Source organism: Somniosus microcephalus, chromosome 22 (assembly GCF_052327205.1).
Source record: "Somniosus microcephalus isolate GS21.2 chromosome 22, FLI_Smic_1.0, whole genome shotgun sequence".
Lineage (NCBI taxonomy): Eukaryota > Metazoa > Chordata > Chondrichthyes > Squaliformes > Somniosidae > Somniosus > Somniosus microcephalus.
This window is the reverse complement of record NC_141008.1, coordinates 44429822-44450848: the sequence shown is the minus strand read 5'-3', so window position 1 is coordinate 44450848 and position 21027 is coordinate 44429822. Positions and strand designations below refer to the sequence as shown.

At 44.7% G+C, this 21027-nt stretch overlaps 1 protein-coding gene across 11 annotated transcripts in view; it reads right to left on the bottom strand.

Moving 5' to 3' along the window:
* Positions 1 to 21027, bottom strand: part of ncor1 (nuclear receptor corepressor 1) — a 372353-nt gene that overhangs the window by 182914 nt on the left and 168412 nt on the right. For all 11 annotated transcript variants that reach the window (XM_085964552.1, XM_085964550.1, XM_085964555.1 and 8 more), the window contains exons 10-13: positions 17408 to 17580; positions 4531 to 4621; positions 3569 to 3747; positions 2727 to 2781 (exon numbers count right to left, since the gene is read on the bottom strand). In XM_085964552.1, the coding sequence (XP_085820678.1) occupies positions 2727 to 2781; positions 3569 to 3747; positions 4531 to 4621; positions 17408 to 17580 (498 nt within the window). The remainder of the gene's footprint in view (positions 1 to 2726; positions 2782 to 3568; positions 3748 to 4530; positions 4622 to 17407; positions 17581 to 21027) is intronic.

The window sequence follows — 21027 nt, the reverse complement described above, 5'->3', positions numbered from 1 at the left end:
AGCAGCTAGGTACACCCTTAGCCATCAAGATAACCCTAAGGAAAGGCTGTTAAAAGATTCAGTCCACGAGTTATCCGAGAGTGAAACTCGTAAACAGGGCTATAAAACAGTCACAGAGCTCAGCTATTAATTGTTAACTTTGAACAGACTGGGACTTACTCCAAATCAAAATGTGAAGTAACCTCTGATTCAAAGGCACTGTTGTTAAACAGTCTCCAGGCTACTGATCGAGATAGAATTGCAGGCCAGGTGATACACCGATTCAATTAAGTTTCAGCAAATGGATGCAGGTTGTTCAAACATTTTGAAGGTCAATTTCCCTTTTACTTCAAATAGACCACAGGAAGAGGGGGAAAATCAAGCCCCTCGACACAGAGATCAAATGAGACAGAGTACGGTTGGAAGATTTCTTTGTAACACTATACAGTTGACTCCAACTGCCTATGATTATAATGGAAATGAGAACGGTTCATACAACAGCAGATACTGTAAATATTGCTGCAACTGGTCTCTGATTGGACTGCCCAAGCTGTTTGCAAATAATCAGATTCTGCAAAACATTCCATGCAATTTTTTAATTTAAAAAAATTGGTTGCAACTTTATGCCAATTTCTTGTCCACCTCCAACTAACTGAGCACCTTCAATATTCCTAGCGCTGAAGCAGATTGGGAAGTACAACTGATCCAGCAAAGGATGTGTACAGGACTGCCATTTAATAGGTCTTGCTACACCTATTTCTAACAAGCAGACAATTTAGCCAGTTAACAAAATGAGGGCCAAACTTTAGAAAATGTATACTATGCTTCATGGTGAGAGAGACACACAGAGAACAGAGAGAGAGCAATAAAGAGATAGAGATAAAGTGAGAGACAGAGAGAGAGCGCGCACGAGAGTGAGGCAGAGCGAGAAAGGGAGAGAGAGAGAGAGACAGACAGAGAGAGACAGACAGACAGAGAGACGCACACAGGGGGAGTGATAAAGAGATAGAGGAAAAAAGAGGGAGAGGGCGCGCGAGAGGGGGGGAGGGAGCGCGAGAGGGGGGGAGGGAGCGCGAGAGGGGGGGAGGGAGCGCGAGAGGGGGGGAGGGAGCGCGAGAGGGGGGGAGGGAGCGCGAGAGGGGGGGAGGGAGCGCGAGAGGGGGGGAGGGAGCGCGAGAGGGGGGGAGGGAGCGCGAGAGGGGGGGAGGGAGCGCGAGAGGGGGGGAGGAGAGCGCGAGAGGGGGGGAGAGAGCGCGAGAGGGGGGGAGAGAGCGCGAGAGGGGGGGAGAGAGCGCGAGAGGGGGGGGAGAGAGCGCGAGAGGGGGGGAGAGAGCGCGAGAGGGGGGGAGAGAGCGCGAGAGGGGGGGAGAGAGCGCGAGAGGGGGGGAGAGAGCGCGAGAGGGGGGGAGAGAGCGCGAGAGGGGGGGAGAGAGCGCGAGAGGGGGGGAGAGAGCGCGAGAGGGGGGAAGAGAGCGCGAGAGGGGGGAAGAGAGCGCGAGAGGGGGGAAGAGAGCGCGAGAGGGGGGAAGAGAGCGCGAGAGGGGGGAAGAGAGCGCGAGAGGGGGGAAGAGAGCGAGAGGGGGGAAGAGAGCGAGAGGGGGGAAGAGAGCGAGAGGGGGGAAGAGAGCGAGAGGGGGGAAGAGAGAGAGAGGGGGGAAGAGAGAGAGAGGGGGGAAGAGAGAGAGAGGGGGGAAGAGAGAGAGAGGGGGGGGAAGAGAGAGGGGGGGGAAAGAGAGAGAGAGGGGGGGGAAGAGAGAGAGAGGGGGGGGAAGAGAGAGAGAGGGGGGGAAGAGAGAGAGAGGGGGGGGAAGAGAGAGAGAGAGGGGGAAGAGAGAGAGAGAGGGGGAAGAGAGAGAGAGAGGGGGAAGAGAGAGAGAGAGGGGGAAGAGAGAGAGAGAGGGGGAAGAGAGAGAGAGGGGGAAGAGAGAGAGAGAGGGGGAAGAGAGAGAGAGAGGGGGAAGAGAGAGAGAGAGAGAGGGGGAAGAGAGAGAGAGAGAGAGGGGGAAGAGAGAGAGAGAGAGGGGGAAGAGAGAGAGAGAGAGGGGGAAGAGAGAGAGAGAGAGGGGGAAGAGAGAGAGAGAGAGGGGGAAGAGAGAGAGAGAGAGGGGGAAGAGAGAGAGAGAGAGGGTGGAGGGAGAGAGGAGGGTGGAGGGAGAGAGGAGGGTGGAGGGAGAGAGGAGGGTGGAGGGAGAGAGGAGGGTGGAGGGAGAGAGGAGGGTGGAGGGAGAGAGGAGGGTGGAGGGAGAGGGTGGAGGGAGGGTGGAGGGAGAGAGGAGGGAGAGAGGAGGGAGAGAGGAGGGAGAGAGGAGGGAGAGAGGAGGGTGGAGGGAGAGAGGAGGGTGGAGGGAGAGAGGAGGGTGGAGGGAGAGAGGAGGGTGGAGGGAGAGAGGAGGGTGGAGGGAGAGAGGAGGGTGGAGGGAGAGAGGAGGGTGGAGGGAGAGAGGAGGGTGGAGGGAGGGTGGAGGGAGGGTGGAGGGAGAGAGGAGGGAGAGAGGGGGGTAGAAAGAGGGAAATCGGAGAAAAAAGAGAGTCCGTATGAGAGACTAATTAGAACACTTAATAACAAATTGCAAGGAATCTGAACAAATAAAACATTTTACATCAAAGATTATTCCAGGCAGCATATGGCTCATTCACCGTTGTGAGCAGTCTGAATGAACTTCAAGCAAATCAGTTGGAGGAGACAAAAACAAGAATATTCCAGAGATTCTTTTTCCAGAGAACAGTTGTGTGGAGAGGACACTCACCTTTCTCTCCAGGTAAGATGCTATCAAGCCAAAGTTTTTTGGGTGCTGAACAAACCTGTTGAAACCAGAAATCTCTCATCAGTGACACAAATAATCAGCAGAAGGGCAAAAACTTAATGAAAACTCGATGATTCTCCTCCTGAGTCAGTGTCTGGCAGAAAGCAAAGTAAGTTATTCATTAACTTGCAGTTGTCATTATATTGTACTGACAGCAAAGGTACATGAATCGTTTTAACCCATCTGTAGCAAATCAATCAAAACTGATTGATGTAAAGGGCAAAACAAAAAAGAGCATGATCAAAAGTGAAGTCATGGCCAGTCCGGGTAACATATTTACAAGTGAACCACAAGGGTTTTCCAAGGTCACTGATAAGCCACTTCCATGGCACAACTTTAATTTCATTCCAAGTAACTGGTCTCTTATAAGCTCCCTGGTTGCAAATGTTCTACTTTTAAGAGGATCAATATTGAGTGGTTATAACTTTACACTCAAGACACCCACCTACCCAGAAACTCTTCGCTCTGCAAATCCTCCATTAACTGGGAGGACCGGCATTCATGTGTTATGTACCCAGACAATAGGAAAAACAGAGCTCCTACACTAAGCAGCTCCTAGCAAGGGGTAGAAGGGAATGCTCCACGACATTTTACTGTCAGAAAGCAATACAATTTATTACATATAAAGTGCCAGTATTACAATATCAGCTGCAGTGGACTACAACCTTCTGGCAATTGGGTCTGATGGTATGTGTGTGCAAGACTGGAGCAAGTATAGGAAGGCGTCTTTAATATGCAGCAAAAACTAACATGTTCAAAGGAGAATGGTGCAAGACTATAATTACTTCTCTTTGAAGATTTCCTTCTCGTGCTCAGACCAGACGTTTATGAACTGCCGCTCCTTGTACACCCTCATGGGATCGTCCATTACCCCATTCATGTTCAAGAACTTCACCCGTCGCTGCTCAATGTCATACATCATTGGAGGGATCACAGAAAGCTGCCTCATCTGCTTCTCATTGTTCTGCAATAAACCATCCACTGGATTTAATCCACTAGAATAATTTGCCTAGTATCTATAGTCTCACCTAATCACCTCATGATTAGACACAAACTACATCTAGTTCCTCCATCTCACTGCCTATCCCCATGAAATGGGGTGGGGAGGAGGGGGAAGAGGGGAAAATATCATCTAAATTGCTGATTGCCAGCAGCAGCCAGGAAGGGCTCATTAAGACTGTACACAGCTGATCCTCTGTGCTGCCGCCAGGTATAGTGGTGGTTCTGGAAGTAATGGCTGCGTTTCTGCATGACTTGTAATGCAGGACCTCAATTCCAGTAAATTACAGACATCAGTGGGATTGGGATTCCCCGGGGCAAGAGGGATAGGTTTCTGCTGAGTTTGGTGAACTCTGGTGTGCTCCTTGCAAGGATTCCAGTACAACTGCTGGCTGCATATAGACTGGTGCCACTGTGCGTCAGAAGATGAATTCCCAATCCCAGCTGCGTTATCCAGGGCTAAGAACTGGGAGCCTGAACCAATCTATCCTATTCTAGCACACATCCCTCAGTGGCCAACTCCAAAGTCCAATAGCAGTGCGGAAATTTTTACTGAGCCAAGTAGATGCCAATAAATATGATCCTGGAAACATATCCAGAACAAAGCAACAATTATACAGAGTACACATGCTGTGCTGGAGCACCAGCAATGCGACCAATAAACGTGTCTGTATTAATGGGTGAAATGTTGGTACAAGCTGGATTTGTCTGCTTTAATGGATGAAAGGCTTTCTGAGGAACACCTGACCTCCTGTTCGGAAAGTCCATCAATGATTTCAGAAATCTCATGCTCGCTCCTGGCTATAGTTGCTGGAAGCCCAGCTCCTCTCTGTCCAACCCTGAAAAAAAATTTAAGAGTCATTATAAATTTTACAAATAGCCATTTCAAACTATGATATACAACATGTTACATGATACAGCAGAGTTAAAATAGATTCACCCTCTTCCAAAGAAAAACAAATATTTCTACACCATGGCGCTAATCACAGGGACTTATAACTCCTGTCCATTCCAATCCCATTTTAATATCAGAGCATCCACTTTAAGGAAACTTCTTGGGAAATGATGCAACAGGAAGGATTGGGATGTTCTACGCTGTTTTAAAGCACCCTGCGCTATTACACCACTGAACAAGCAGTGTGGATTTGATGCATTACTCGGTCTAGAGCACGCTTTAACGTTACAGGCTGGATCTTCTGTCCATTGACTACAAATGGTTGAGAATCTAGGCCTAAATCATTAAATGATTTGGTGGTGTGAAGCACCCAAACAGGATTGAGAACCGGATGTTCTTTGAGCTACAAGTGTCTCAGATCTGGAGGTCACACAGGGATCAATGTGCAATCTGGGAGATGTATGAAGGTTGTCTCTCTATTGGGAAAACAGATCATTTGTGTTTTTCAGTGATGCAGGGTGGGGAAGGAGAGTACAATCACAAAATCATAGAATAGTACAGCACAGAAGGAAGCCATTCAGCCCATCGAGTCTGCGCCAGCTCTTTTGAAGAGCAACCCAGTTAGTCCCACTCCCGCGCTCTTTCCCCATAACCCTGCAATTTTGTCTCGTTCAAGTATTTATCCAATTCCCTTTTGAAGGCTACTATTCCAAATCCTGAACACTCGCTGCGTAAAAAAGTTTTTCCTCATGTCACCTCTGGTTCTTTTGGAACCACCTTAAATCTGTGCCCTCTGGTTATTGACCCTTCAGCCATTGGAAATAGTTTATCTTTACTCTATCTGAAACTCCATGATTTTAAACACCTCTATCAAATCTCCTCTTAGTCTTCTCTGTCCTAAGGAGAACAACCCCAGCTTCTCCAGTCTATCCATGTAACTGTAATCCCTCAACCCTGGAACCATTATAGTAAATCTCTTCTGTACCCGCTCCAAAGCCTTCACATCCTCCCTAAAGTGTGGTGCCCAGAATTGGACAGAATAACATCCTTACAACGATTTTGAGGATAAACATTCAAAATTATAATAGCTTCCAAGGTTTTGGAACCCTCAGTAGTAATTTACAAGCCTTGAGGAGTAAGCCACAAACAGAACTGCCACATGCTACCAAAGCAGTGCACGATTTCATTGTGTTTCTGTTCAGGACATAAAACTGCAAGATGACGACTGCACCCAACTGCTTCTTAACCATAACCAGTCAGCCGAGTCCCAGATAACGTGTCACTAACCGGACCAACCACACTTATACTTACCTCTACAACCAACATTCACAAGCTGCAAATTTGCGTCTGGTAGCATTGCCTTTGTGTAATCCAGCCTAGTTACACACACTGAACTCCCTCAGTGTAATATTCTAATAATAACAAATATTAGCCATAAGAACATAAGAATTAGAAGGATTAGGACATTCGGCCCCTCGAGTACGCTCCACCATTCAATAAGATCATGGCTGATCTTCGACCTCAACTCCACTTTAGATAGGGCTTTAAACTAAATAGTGGGGGGGGGGGGTTCAGGTGAAGGGGAATTTAGAAAGTCAAAGAGAAAGGAGGAGGCAATAATGCAGGGTAGCGATAGGGGTAATGAGAACCAGAGTATGACAGGAAGAGACAGGGCGTACAAACTTAAGAGTGCACCAGCAAATAGAGTTAGAGTAGAGAAAAATGGTAAAAATACAAAATTAAAGACTTTTTATCTGAATGCACACAGCATTCGTAACTAGACAGATGAGTTGACGGCACAAATAGAAATAAATGGGTGTGAAATAGAAATAGATGCATTGCTGGTCATCTTCCAAAATTCAATAGACTCTGGAATAGTTCCCATGGATTGGAGGGTAGCTAATGTAACCCCACTATTTAAAAAAGGTGGTAGAGAGAAAACGGGGAATAAGCCTGACATCGGTAGTGGGGAAAATGCTAGAATCCATTATAAAAGATGTAATAGCAGAGCACTTGGAAAACAGTGACAGGATCGGGCAAAGTCAACATGGATTTACAAAAGGTAATCGACTGGAATTTTTTGAGGATGTAACTGGTAGAATAGATAAGGGAGAACCAGTGGATGTGGTGTATTTGGACTTTCAGAAGGCTTTCGAAAAGGTTCCACATAAGAGATTGGCGTGCAAAGTTAAAGCACATGGGATTGGGGGTAAGGTACTGACTTGGATAGAGAACTGGTTGGCAGACAGGAAGCAAAGAGTTGGAATAAACGGGTCTTTTTCCGAGTGGCAAGCAGTGACTAGTGGGGTACCGCAGGGATCGGTGCTAGGACCCCAGCTATTCACAATATATATTAATGATCTAGATGAGGGAACTAGATGTAATATCTCCAGGTTTGCAGACGACACAAAGCTGGGTGGGCGTGTGTGCTGTGAGGAGGATGCAGAGAAACTCCAGTATGATTTGGACAGGTTGGGTGATTGGGCAGATGCATGGCAGATGCAGTATAATGTGGATAAATGCGAGGTTATCCATTTTGGTGGCAAAAACAGGAAGACAGATTATTATCTGAACGGCAATAGATTGTGAAAAGGGGAAGTGCAACGAGACCTGGGTGTCCTTGTGCACCAGTCGCTGAAGGTGCAGCAGGCGGTTAAGAAGGCAAATGGTATGTTGGCCTTCACAGCGAGAGGATTCGAGTACAGGAACAAGGATGTCTTGCTGCAGTTGTACAGGGCCTTGGTGAGACCACATCTTGAGTATTGTGTGCAGTTTTGGTCGCCTTATCTGAGGAAGGATGTTCTTGCCATGGAGGGAGTGCAGCAAAGATTCACCAGACTGATACCTGGGATGGCAGGAATGACGTATGAAGAGAGATTGAGTCAATTAGGCTTATATTCGCTAGAGTTTAGAAGAATGAGAGGGGATCTCATTGAAACTTATAAAATTCTCACAGGACGAGACAGACTAGATGCAGGAAGGATGTTCCCGATGGCGGGGGAGTCCAGAACCAGGGGTCACAGTCTAAGGATAAGGGATAAGCCATTTAGGACTGAGATGAGGAGGAATTTCTTCACCCAGAGAGTGGTGAACCTGTGGAATTCTCTACCACAGAAGGCAGTTGAGGCCAACTTAATTAAATATATTCAAAGAGTTAGATATATTTCTTAAGGCTAAAGGGATCAAGGGATATGGGGAGAAAGCAGGGACAGGGTACTGAATTTGGATGATCAGCCATGATCTCATTAAATGGCGGAGCAGGCTCGAGGGGCCGAATGGTCTACTCCTGCTCCTATCTTCTATGTTTCTATGATCTGATTGCCATTACAGAGACGTGGTTGCAAGGTAACCAAGGCTGGGAACTGAATATTCAGGGGTACTTGACATTTTGGAAGGATAGGCAGATAGGAAAAGGAGGTGGGGTAGTTCTGTTAATAAAGGATGAGATCAGTGCAGTGGTGAGGAATGATATTGGCTCAGAAGATCAAGATGTAGAATCAGTTTGGGTGGAGATAAGAAATAGTATGGGAAAGAAGTCACTGGTGGGAGGAGTCTATAGACCCCCTAACAGTAGTTACACTGTAGGACAGAGTATAAATCAAGAAATAATGGGGGCGTGCAAGAAAGGTACTACAATAATCATGGGCGATTTTAATCTTCATATAGATTGGACAAATCGAATTGGCAAGGGTAGCCTTGAGGACGAGTTCATAGAATGTATTTGGGATGGTTTCTTATAACAATACATTGTGGAACCAACCAGGGAGCTGGCTATTTTAGATCTGGTAATGTGAAATGAGACAGGATTAATTAATGATCTCATTGTAAAGGATCCTCTAGGGAAGAGAGTTCATAGCATGATTGAATTTCAAATTCAGTTTGAGGGTGAGAAACTTGTGTCTGAAACTAGTGTCCTAAACTTAAATAAAGGCAATTGCGACGGTATGAAGACAGAGTTGGCTAAAGTGGACTGGGAAAATAGATTAAAGGGTAAGACGGTAGATAAACAGTGGCAGACATTTAAGGAGATATTTCATAACTCTCAGCAGAGGATTATTCCAGTGAGAAAGACTACGAGAAAGATGAACCATTCGTGGCTAACTAAGGAAGTTAAGGATAGTATCAAATTTAAGGAAAAGGCATACAATGTTGTGAAGATTACTGGTTGGCCAGAGGATTGAGAAATTATTAGAAACCAGCAAAGGATGACTAAAAAAATAAGAGGGAGAAGATAGATTATGAAAGTAAACTAGCAAAAAATATAAAAACAGACAGTAAGAGCTTCTACAGCTATATAAAAGGGAAGAGAGTAGCTAAAGCAAACGCTGGTCCCTCAGAGGATGGGACTGGGGAATTAATAATGGGAAACGGGGAAATGGCACAGACTTTGAACAAATATTTTGCATCTGTCTTCACGGAAGAAGACACTAAAAGCATCCCAATAACAATTAATAATATGGAGGGAGGAACTTCAAACAATCAATATCACTAGAGAAAAAGTACTAGGCAAACTAATGGGACTAAAGGCTGACAAGTCCCCTGGACCTGATGGTCTGCATCCTAGGGTTTTAAAAGAAGTGGCTGCAGAGATAGTGGATGCGTTGGATGTAATCTACCAAAATTCCCTGGATTCTGGAGAGGTCCCAGCAGATTGGAAAACTGCAAATGTAACTCTCTTATTCAAGAAAGGAGGGAGACAGAAAGCAGGAAACTATAGGCCAGTTAGCCTAACATCTGTCATTGGCAAAATGCTAGAATCCATTATTAAGGAAGTAGTAGCAGGACATTTAAAAAATCATAATATAATCAAGCAGCATCAACGTGGTTTTATGAAAGGGAAATCGTGTTTGACAAGTTTACTAGAGTTCTTTGAGGATGTAACGAGCAGGGTGGATAAAGGGGAACCAGTAGATGTAGTGTATTGGGATTTCCAGAAGGCATTCGATAAGGTGCCACATAAAAGGTGTTGGGGGTAATATATTAGATTGGATAGAGGATTGGCTAACTAACAGAAGAGTGTCAGAATAAATGGGTCATTTTCAGGTTGGCAAACTGTAACTAGTGGGGTGCCACAGGGATCAGTGCTGGGGCCTCAACTATTTACAATCTATATTAATGACTTGGATGAAGGGACCATGTGTGTACTGTAGCCAAATTTGCTGATGATACAAAGATAGGTGGGAAAGCAAGTTGTGAGGAGGACACAAAGAGTCTGCAAAGGGATAGATAGGTTAAATGAGTGGGCAAAAATCTGGCAGATGGAGTATAATGTGGGAAAATGTGAGGTTATCCACTTAGGTAGGAAAAATAAAAAAGCAAATTATTTAAATGGAGAGAGAGTACATAATGCTGTGGTACAGAGGGATCTGGGGGTCCTCGTACATGAAATACAAAAAGTTAGCATGCAGGTACAGCAAGTAATTAGGAAGGCAAATGGAATGTTTGCCTTATTGCAAGGGGGATGGAGTATAAAAGTAGGGAAGTCTTGCTACAACTGTACAGGGCGTTGGCGAGACCACACCTGGAGTACTCCGTGCAGTTTTGGTCTCCTTATTTAAGGAGAGATATACTTGCATTGGAGGCAGTTCAGAGAAGGTTCACGAGGTTGATTCCGGAGTTGAAGGGGTTGTCTTATGAGGACAGGTTGAGCAGGTTGGGCCTATACTCATTGGAGTTCAGAAGAATGAGAGAGGATCTTCTTAAAACATATAAGATTCTGAGGGGACTTGACAGGGTAGATGCAGGGAGGATGTTTCCCTTCGTGGTGGAATCTAGAACTAGGGGGTATTGTTTCAGAATAAGGGGTCACCCATTTAAAACGGAGATGAGGAAGAATTTCTTCTCCGAGAGGGTTGTGAATCTTTGGAATTCTCTACCCCAGACAGCTGTGGAGGCGGAGTCATTGAATATATTCAAGGCGGAGGTAGACATATATTTGAACTACAGGGGAATCAAGGGTTATGGGGAGTGGGCAGGAAAGTGGAGTTGAGGCCAAGATCAGATCAGCCATGATCTTATTGAATGGGGGGCAGGCTCGAGGGGCCGAATGGCCTACTCCTGCTCCTATTTCTTATGTTATGTTCTTTCCCGCCCGTTCCCCATATCCCTTGATTCCCCTAGAGTCCAAAAATCTATCGATTTCACTCTTGAATATACTAATTGACTGAGCATCCACAGCCCTCTAGGGTTGAGAATTCCAAAGATTCACAGCCGAGTGAAGAGATTTCTCCTCGTCTAAGTCTTAAATGGCCGACCCTTTATCCCGAGACTATGACCCCAGTTCAAGACTCTCCAGCCAGGGGAAACATTCTCTCAGCATCTACCCTGCCAAGCCCTCACAGAATCTCATGTTTCTGCCCCATCCCCACCTCAGATGGTGCGGTTTCTCAGTATATAGCTACCATTGCTTCTGAACATAAGAAAAACATGGTGAGGGCACTGCGAGGTCAGTCAATAGTTTCTCGTACTGATCTGGCCCTCTTCCTCTTTTTTCCTTTCTATTTTTAAATTATGACTGAATGAGTGAGGCATTGCTACAAGTATACAGAACACAGTATAAATATACATGTGCAATAGTTTAAAGTGCTTTTATGTTTCAGCAGGAGTTTCGGGGAAGAGGCACTATCCCAGCTTCCCAATTCTACTCTCCAGTGTTTACACTTGCACCTGGTGCCATTCTACACCAGATTCTGGGCAGGGGAACAATGTGATAGCATCCTGTTGGACCCACTAAGTGCTGCACCTCCAATGATGCTGCCACAATAAGGTGAGTCGCTAAGTTTGCTGCGAACTGCAGTCAATACTGAAAGCACTGTACACGTGCGATTGGCTGCAGGTTTTATATATAACGGCTTTAAGAGAAGGATCCAGAGCCGACCAGGGTGACTGACACTGAAAGTGCTTAGAAGGTCAAAGTAGTTCAGGTGAAGGTTTATTTAATCCCATTAGAAGGCTGTCAGCCGAGAGCAACACAGGAAACTGTGGAACTGATGGTCGGAAAGACACATTGCACCAGGTTTCGCAAACGAGTAAGAGATAGAATCAGTTCACAAAATCTCAAAGAAATAAAGTTCACTGATAAGGGTTAACTATTCAATGCTGACAGTCCTCCAATTCTTTGATTACCAGGTCTATGCAAGGACTTTTATTCTGAAATGAGCTTGCGCTACATTTAGGAGCTGGGGATTTATTTGTGATCCTGGTTCTGACCCAGTCAAAGTATTAGGGGAGATTTTCTGCCACTGACACAACTGAGGCTTTTGCTCTCGATGCTGGGGCAGCTTTGGCCAGGGAACTGACAGCCTGCTCCCAATCGATTCACTGTCAGCTCACATCGATCATTATTTGGAGCTGCCTGTGTAGCTTTGGCCTTGTACAGGAAACAATCCTAATGGGGGAGCAGAAAACCTGGGGAGCAGAAAACCTGGTCAGCAGACGCAAATTAAAGAGAAATACTCACTTAAAGGCAAGTGGCTGCATATGGGGACAATATATTGTTTCAGTCTTTATCAAACTTCACAATGAGCCTTAAATATTTCAGCCTTGGCCAAGGGGGACAGGGTGGGTGAAGTGCTAGGCAGAAATGACATGGAAATAAAAGAGCACAGAGTGGTCTGCACAGAGCAGGATTAAATGGAGTGGACTTGAACAGAGCGTTTTATTTGGGAATTTGGAAAGAGTGGGAAGGAGTTGCTGCTTTTAGCCTACACTACTTGTAGTGCTTTGTGTTATAGGTAGATATTTAATTTCAGTACCCTTAACTTAATCTAGATCAAGTGAGTAGTCAAGAAACTACATTGTAACCTAAAGTTACCTAAATACAAATTTTATTAAATTTAATTAAATAAAACAAGGTCATATAGGGATGGAAGTGCAGGTGATGTGCCGCAACTGCAGCATGTGGGAGTTTGTGGACAGCATTGTGACCCCCGGACAACTGCGTTTGCAGTAAGTCCCTGCATCTTGAGGAACTTCAGAGTTTTTGAGCTGGCGTCTGGAAGTGCAGACATTGCAAGGCATCAGGGATAATACCTGGACACTTTGATCCAGGAGGCAGTCACACCCCTTAGGTTAGGCAGTGGTACAGGTCTGGTTAGTGGTCAGGGACAGGAGGGTGTGACTGCAACTCAGGAAGGTAAGGGGACCCCAGGTGCAGTGCTGGAGGAGCCTCAGCCTTTGCCCTTGTCCAACAGGTATGAGGTTCTTGCTGACTGTGTGGATGAGGGAAAAGCCTGCAGGATGGATGAGCAAGCTGACCATGGCACCATGGTGCAGGAGGCCATTCAAGTGGGGGGAGTGAAAGGGAATGTTGTTCTGGTAGGGGACAGTGTAGTCAGGGGGTAGATACTGTTCTCTGCAGCTGCAGCCGAGAGTTCCGAAGGTTGTGTTGCCTGCCCGTGCCAGGGTTAAAGACATCTCCTCGCGGTTGGAGAAGAACTTGGAGTGGGAGGGGGAGGATCCAGTTGTTGTGGTCCACATAGGAACCAACGACATAGGTAGAACTAGGAATGAGGTTCTGCTGAGGGAGTTTGAGGAGCTAGGATCCAAATAAAAGGCAGAACCTCCAAGGTAATAATCTCTGAGCCACGTGCAAATTGGCACAGGGACAAACAGATTAGAGGTTTAAATGCGTGGCTCAAAGAGTGGTGTGGGAGGAAGGGGTTTCAGTTCATGGGGCACTGGCACCAGTACTGGAAAGAGGGAGCTGTTCCGTTGGGACAGGCTCCACTTAACCCGGGCTGGGACCAGTGTCCTGGCAAACAAAATAACTAGGGCAGTAGACAGGGCTTTAAACTAATGAAGGGGGGGGGGGGGGGGGGTGGGAGGATTCAGGAAAAAGTAAATTTAAAAGCAGCAAGAGAAATGTCAAGGCTCTCCAGCAGAGTAGAGTTGGGTAAAAATAAGCAGAGTGGGTTAGGAAGAGACAGAGAGAGTAACAAAGGTAATAAGGCATCAGTGACTAAGATGGCATCAGGGAAAAATGGAAATAAGTCAAAGCTAAAGGCACTATATCTGAATGCGCGATGCATTCGCAACAAAATAGATGAATTAATAGCGCAGATAGAAATGAACAGGTTTGATCGAATAGCTATAACGGAGACATGGTTGCAAAGCGGCCATGGTTGGGAACTAAATATTCCAGGATACTTAATTTTTTTTAGAAGAGTTAGGCAAAATGGAAAAGGAGGGGTAGCCCTAATAATAAAGGATGGGATAAAGACAGTAGAGAGAAAGCATCTTAGCTCTGAAAATCAAGAAGTAGAATCAGTTTGGGTGGAGCTAAGAAACAGCAAGAAAACATTGGTGGGAGTTGTTTATAGGTCCCCAAAGAGTAGTTGTAATGTAGGGCAGAGTATATTGTTTATAGGTCCCCAAAGAGTAGTTGTAATGTAGGGCAGAGTATAAATCGGGACATTAGAGGCATAAGTAACAAGGATATTACAGTAATCATGGGGGACTTTAATCTACATATAGACTGGGCAAACCAAATTTGTAGTAATAGTGTGGAGGACAAATTCATGGAATGTATGCAAGATAGTTTTCTAGATCAGTATGTTGAGGAACCAACTAGGGAACAGGCTATTTTAGGGTTAGGATGCAACGATAACGGGTTAATTAATAATCTTGTAATAAAGGGGCCTTTAGGGAAGAGTGACCATAATATGATATAATTTGGCGAGCATTTAAAGAATTAATCCTTAATTTAGAACAAATATAGATTCCTTTAAGGCACAAAAACCCCACAGGAAAAGTGGTCGAACTGTGGCTAACAAGAGAAGTTAAAGATAGTATTAGATCAAAGGAAGTGGCTTGTATGTTGACAAAGAGTAGTAAACCTGAGGATTGGGAAGATTTTAGAATTCAGCAAAGGAGGACCAAGAAATTGATAAAGAAGGGGAAAATAGAATGAGAGTAAACTAGTGAGAGACATAAAAACAGACTGAAAAGCTTCTCATCGGTATGTAAAAAGGAAAAGATTAGCAAAAGTAAATGTGGGTCCCTTACAGGCTGAGACAGGAGAAATTATAATGGGGAATAAGGAAATGGCAGGGAAATTAAACAAATACTTTGTGTCTGTCTTCATGGAAGAAGACGCAAAAAATTTCCCAAAAATAGTGGAGAACCAAGTGTCTCGCGAGAATGAGGAACTGAAAAAAATTATTAGTAAAAAAAAAATAGTACTGGATAAATTAATGGAACTGAAAGCCGATAAATCCCCTGGACCTGATGGCCTACATCCTAGGGTTTTGAAAGCGGTGGCTATAGAGATAGTGGATGCATTGGTTGTCATTTTCCAAAATTCCATAGATTCTACGGTTCCCATGGATTGGAAGGTAGCAAATGTAACCCCACTTTTTAAGAAAGGAGGGAGAAAGAAAATGGGCAGCTACAGACCAGTTAGCCTGACATTAGTAGTAGGGAAAATGCTGGAATCTATTATTAAGGACGTGGTAACAGGGCACTTAGAAAATAATAATAGGATTGGGCAGAGTCAACACAGATTTATGAAAGGGAAATCATGTTTGACAAATCTGTTAGGGATTTTTGAGGTTGTAACTAGCAGAATAGATAAGGGGGAACCAGTGGATGTGGTGTATTTGGATTTTCAGAAGGCATTCGATAAGGTGCCACACAAGAGATTATTAAACAAAATTATGGCTCATGGGATTGGGGGTAATATACTAGCATGGATTGAAGATTGGTTAATGGACAGAAAACAGAGAGTAGTAATCAGCAAGTCATTTTCGGGTTGGCAGGCTATAACTAGTGGGGGTACCACAAGGATCAGTGCTTAGGCCTCAGCTATTCACAATCTACATCAATGATTTGGATGAGGGGACCAAATTTAATATATCCAAGTTTGCTGATGATACAAAGCTGGGTGGGAATGTAAGTTGTGAGGAGGATGCAATGAGGTTTCGAGGGGATACAGACAGGCTAAGTGAGTGGGCAAGAACATACAAATGGAATATAAAAAGAGGAGAAATGTGAAGTTATCCACTTTGGTAGGAAAAATAGAAAAGCAGAGTATTTTTTAAATGGTGGGAGACTGGGAAATGTTGATGTTCAGAGGGACCTGGGCGTCCTGGTACACGAATTACTGAAAGTTAACATGCAGGTATAGCAAGCAATTAGGAAAGCAAATGGTATGTTGGCCTTTATTAAAAGAGAATTTGAGTATAAGAGTAAAGACGTCTTACTGTAATTATATGGGGCCCTGGTGAGACCACACCTGGAGTAGTGTGTACAGTTTTGGTCTCCTTACCTAAGGAAGGATATACTTGCCATAGAGGGAGTGCAACGAAGGTTCACCAGTCTGGTTCCTGGGATGGAGGGATTGTCCTATGAGGAGACATTGAGTAGACTAGGCCTATATTCTCTAGAGTTTAGAAGAATGAGAGGTGATCTCATTGAAACATACAAAATTCTTACAGGGCTTGACAGGGTAGATGCAGGGAGGATCTTTCCCCTGGCTGGGGAGTCTAGAACCAGGGGTCACGTCTCAGAATAAGGGGTCGGCCATTTAGGACTGAGATGAGGAGAAATTTCTTCACTCAGAGGGTGGTGAATCTTTAGAATTCTCTACCCCAGAGGGCTGTGGAGGCTCAGTCGTTGAGCATATTCAAGATAGAGATCGATAGATTTTTGAATATTAAGGGATCAAGGGATATGGGGATAGTTCAGGAAAGTGGAGATGAGGTAGAAGATCAGCCATGACCTTATTGAATGGTGGAGCAGGTTCGAAGGGCCAAATGGCCTACTCCTGCTCCTATTTCTTATGTTCTTATAAAGCCAATGTGGAGGCATAAAACAGATTCGACGGGCAAGTGACAAAGTGGTACAGCATCAAACCCGTTTGATGGAAGGCTAAATGGAGATGGATGGAGCGCTTCAGGGAACCATCCCAGACGTTGGCGTGCACAATTCCTGGCAGCAGGTGGTAAGCAGTCTCAATGCCGAGGGCCCCGAGAACAGATGCATAAGATAGCACATTTAAAGGAATCTGGCAAGAAAAGTCTACCCAACAGTTCCATGTATCTTGTGGACGGCCCAAAGACTGCTTGCGGCAAAGTGTTCCCTATTCCACCATGTACTCTTCACCCACGCCAAGTGCTTCTACACCTGTACAGCTCATTCTCTGCCCTGAGCCAGGAAGTACTGGGCAGCACGGTACTGGTGCATTCTGCACACTCAGTCTCTGCCCCGACATTCTCCCAGGAGTGGAAAATCTCCCGTATTGCTGAAAGGTGTGTGTAACAGAATGCTGCAGTAGCTGGTTACAACCAGGAGGAGCCCTCAGCAAGCGATGGAGTTTTAGAGCTCACTTTGCAACATTTCAATCTACTTCCGGTCTGACCTGCAGAGATGGCCCCACAGGCCCTGACCAAAAGCAGCAGCCTGGAGATAGGGAACTTTTGAAATCACAAACAAACAGCAGAGCATCTCAAATATTTGAGAGCTTTGCTGCAGTGTGACGCACAGCAGAATCAGGACTGTTTTTACAAAACAGAGCCACCCAAAGTGGGTTTAGCACTAAACCAGTCACACACTCCCAATTCCACCAGATAAGACTATCCTGTGCTGGAGTTATCGGACCCCAGGCTTCACGGCTTCATTTTGTTTTGGAATTGGGGTGAGGGTGAGAGAGAAAGTATGTTTATTTTTGCTTTTTCAGACTGCACCTCAGGAGATTAGAGTAACGTGAACAGAATTTGGTCCCAACCACTACCTTTGAAAGCGTTCCTGCTGTTCCCTTTGCTTGCGGATTTCAGGGAACTGTTTCTCATAATATTCCCTGGTCTTGCTGTCCTTGGCCTTCCGGCGAGGGTTGTTTTCTATTCTTTCAACCTTCTTTTCCCACACTTCCATCAGCTGATCATAGCGCTGGCAGATCTTCTGCTCCTGCAAAACATGCATCACAAATGAAAGAAAGGTGCAATTATGGCTAAAGGTAGCTCGGTGGTGTGGTGCATCAGCGTCGCTGTGTGGGAGCAGGTGGGCTCATACCCCATAGGATGATCTACACGGGACCAGAGGATGACTGGAAAATAGACATTTTGCTACAGGGGAAGAGAGAAAACATTACTGAGTCAGCCACATCTTGCAGATGGATTAACACCAGTTTAGGAGTAAGTCCTTGAACAGGACAGAATTGTAAAAAAAAAAATGCTGAATTATTACTGAGAGCGCAAAGGGTAACATTTCTAGAGGCCAAATTAGATGTTAAGGTACATACGAGCATAAGAAATAGGAGCAGGAGTAGGCCATTCGGCCCCTCGAGCCTGCCCCACCATTCAATAAGATCATGGCTGATCTGATCTTGGCCTCAATGCCACTTTCCCGCCTGCTCCCCATAACTCTTGACTCCCCAGTAGCTCAAATATATGTCCATCTCCGCCTTGAATATATTCAATGACTCTGTCTCCACAGCTCTCTGGGGTAGAGAATTCCAAAGATTCACGACCCTCCGAGAAGAAATTCCTCCTCATCTCCGTTTTAAATGGGCGACCCCTTATCCTGAAACTGTGCCCCCTAGTTCTAGATTCCCCCACGAGGGGAAACATCCTCCCTGCATCTACCCTGTCAAGCCCCCTCAGAATCTTATATGTTTCAATAAGATCACCTCTCATTCTTCTAAACTCCAATGAGTATAGGCCCAACCTGCTCAACCTTTCTTCATCAGACAACCCCTTCATCTCAGGAATTAACCTCGTGAACCTTCTCTGAACTGCCTCCAAATGCAAGTATATCCCTCCTTAAATAAGGTCACCAAAATTGCAGGCAGTACTCCAGGTGTGGTCTCACCAGCAAGACTTCCCTACTTTTATACTCCATTCCCTTTGCAATAAAGGCCAACATTCCATTTGCCTTCCTAATTACTTGCTGTACCTGCATGCTAACTTTTTGTGTTTCATGTACGAGGACCCTCAGATCCCTCTGTACCACAGCATTACTCTCTCTCCATTTAATTAATAATTTGCTTTTTTATTTTTCCTACCAAAGTGGATAACCTCACATTTTCCCACATTATACTCCGTCTGCTAGATTTTTTGCCCACTCACTTAACCTATCTATAGCCCTTTGCAGACTCTTTGTGTCCTCCTCACAACTTGCTTTCCCACCTATCTTTGTATCAGCAGCAAATTTGGCTACATTACACGCGGTCCCTTCATCCAAGTCATTAATATAGATTGTAAATAGTTGAGGCCCCAGCAATGATCTCTGTGGCATCCCACTAGTTACAGTTTGCCAACCGGAAAATGACCTATTTATCCCGACTCTTTGTTTTCTGCTAGTTATCCCATCCTCCATCCATGCTAATATATTACACCCAACCCTGTCAGCTCTTATCTTGTGCAGTAACCTTTTATGTGGCACCTTATCGAATGCCTTCTGGAAATCCAAATACACTACATCTACTGGTTCCCCTTTATCCACGTTGCTCGTTACATCCTCAAAGAACTCTAATAATAAGGATATCCTTAGTAAGCCATTTAGGACAGAGATGAGGAGGAATTTCTTCACCCAGAGAGTGGTGAAACTGTGAAATTCTCTACCACAGAAGGCAGTTGAGGCCAATTCATTAAATATATTCAAGAAGGAGTTGGATATATTTCTTAAGGCTAAAGGGATCAAGGGATATGGGGAGAAGGCAGGGACACGGTACTGAATTTGGATGGTCAGCCATGATCTCATTGAATGGCAGAGCAGGCTCGAGGGGCCGAATGGCCTACTCCTGCTCCTATCATCTATGTTTCTATGTTTAATAAATTTGTCAAACACGATTTCCCTTTCATAAAACCATGTTGACTCTGCTTGATTGTATTATGATTTTCTAAATGTCCTGCTATTACTTCCTTAATATTGGATTCCAGCATTTTCCCAATGACAGATGTTAGACTAACTGGCCTATAGTTTCCTGCTTTTCGCCTCCCTCCTTTCTTCAATAGGGGCCTTACATTTGCGGTTTTCCAATCCGCTGGGACCTCTCCAGGTTCCAGGGAATTTTGGTAGATTATGCATCCACTATCTCAGCAGCCACTTCTTTTAAGGCCCGAGGATGTAGGCCATCAGGTCCAGGGGACTTGTCAGCCTTTAAGTCCCATTAGTTTGCCTAGTACATTTTCTCCAGTGATAGTCATTGTTTTAAGTTCCTCCCTCCCTATAGCCCCTTGATTAACAATTATTATTGTGATGCTTTTAGTGTCTTCTTCCGTGAAGACCGATACAAAATATTTGTTCAAAGTCTCTGCCATTTCCCTGTTTCCCATTATTAATTCCCCAGTCCCATCCTCTAAGGTACCAATGTTTACTTTAGTTACTCTCTTCCCTTTTATATACCTGTAGAAGCTCTTGCTAGTTTACTTTCATAATCTAACTTCTCCCTCTTTATTATTTTTTTAGTCATCCTTTGCTGGTTTCTAAAAATTTCCCAACCCTCTGGCCTACCTACCACTAATCTTTGCAACATTGTATGCCTTTTCTTTCAATTTGATTCCATCCTTAGCTTCCTTAGTTAGCAACAGATGGTTCGTCCTTCTCCTAGAGTCTTTCTCACTGGAATAAACCTTTGCTGAGAGTTATGAAATATCTCCTTAAATGTCTGCCACTGCTTATCTACCGTCTTACCCTTTAATCTATTTTTCCCAGTCTACTTTAGCTAACTTTGTCTTCATAGCTTTGTAATTGCCTTTATTTAAGTTTAGGACACTAGTTTCAGACACAAGTTTCTCACCCTCAAACTGAATTTGAAATTCTATCATGCTATGATCACTCTTCCCTGGAAGATCCTTTACTATGAGATCATTAATTAATCCAGTCTCATTACACATTACCAGATCTAAAATAGCCTTCTCCCTAGTTGGTTCCACAACGTATTGTTCTAAGAAACCATCCTGAATACATTCTATGAACTCGTCCTCAAGGCTACCCTTGCCTATTTGATTTGTCCAATCTATAAGAAGATTAAAATCGCCCATGATTATTGCAGTACCTTTCTTACAAGCTCCTATTATTTCTTGATTTAACCATTATGTACAATAACAGGCACCTTTTCCATAATTTTTGATCTGAAAAAACACAAACGCCTGGGACTGTGAAATACGCATTGAAATCACATGCAGGCTCCTGGAAAGCAGAGATACTGAGCAGAGGAAGTGAGTTATAGCACCATCCGCCACCCCACTCACACAGAAATCTCAGTAACACTGCATGTTAAATAAAACTGAAAACTATGCCGCCCTTTGCCATGGAGCTGTGCACACTTGTGCTCTCCTTCTCCATTGCCACTAAAGTACTTCCTTGCATCCAACATCCACTGCAGTCCCCGTAACTGTGGCATCTTGTCCT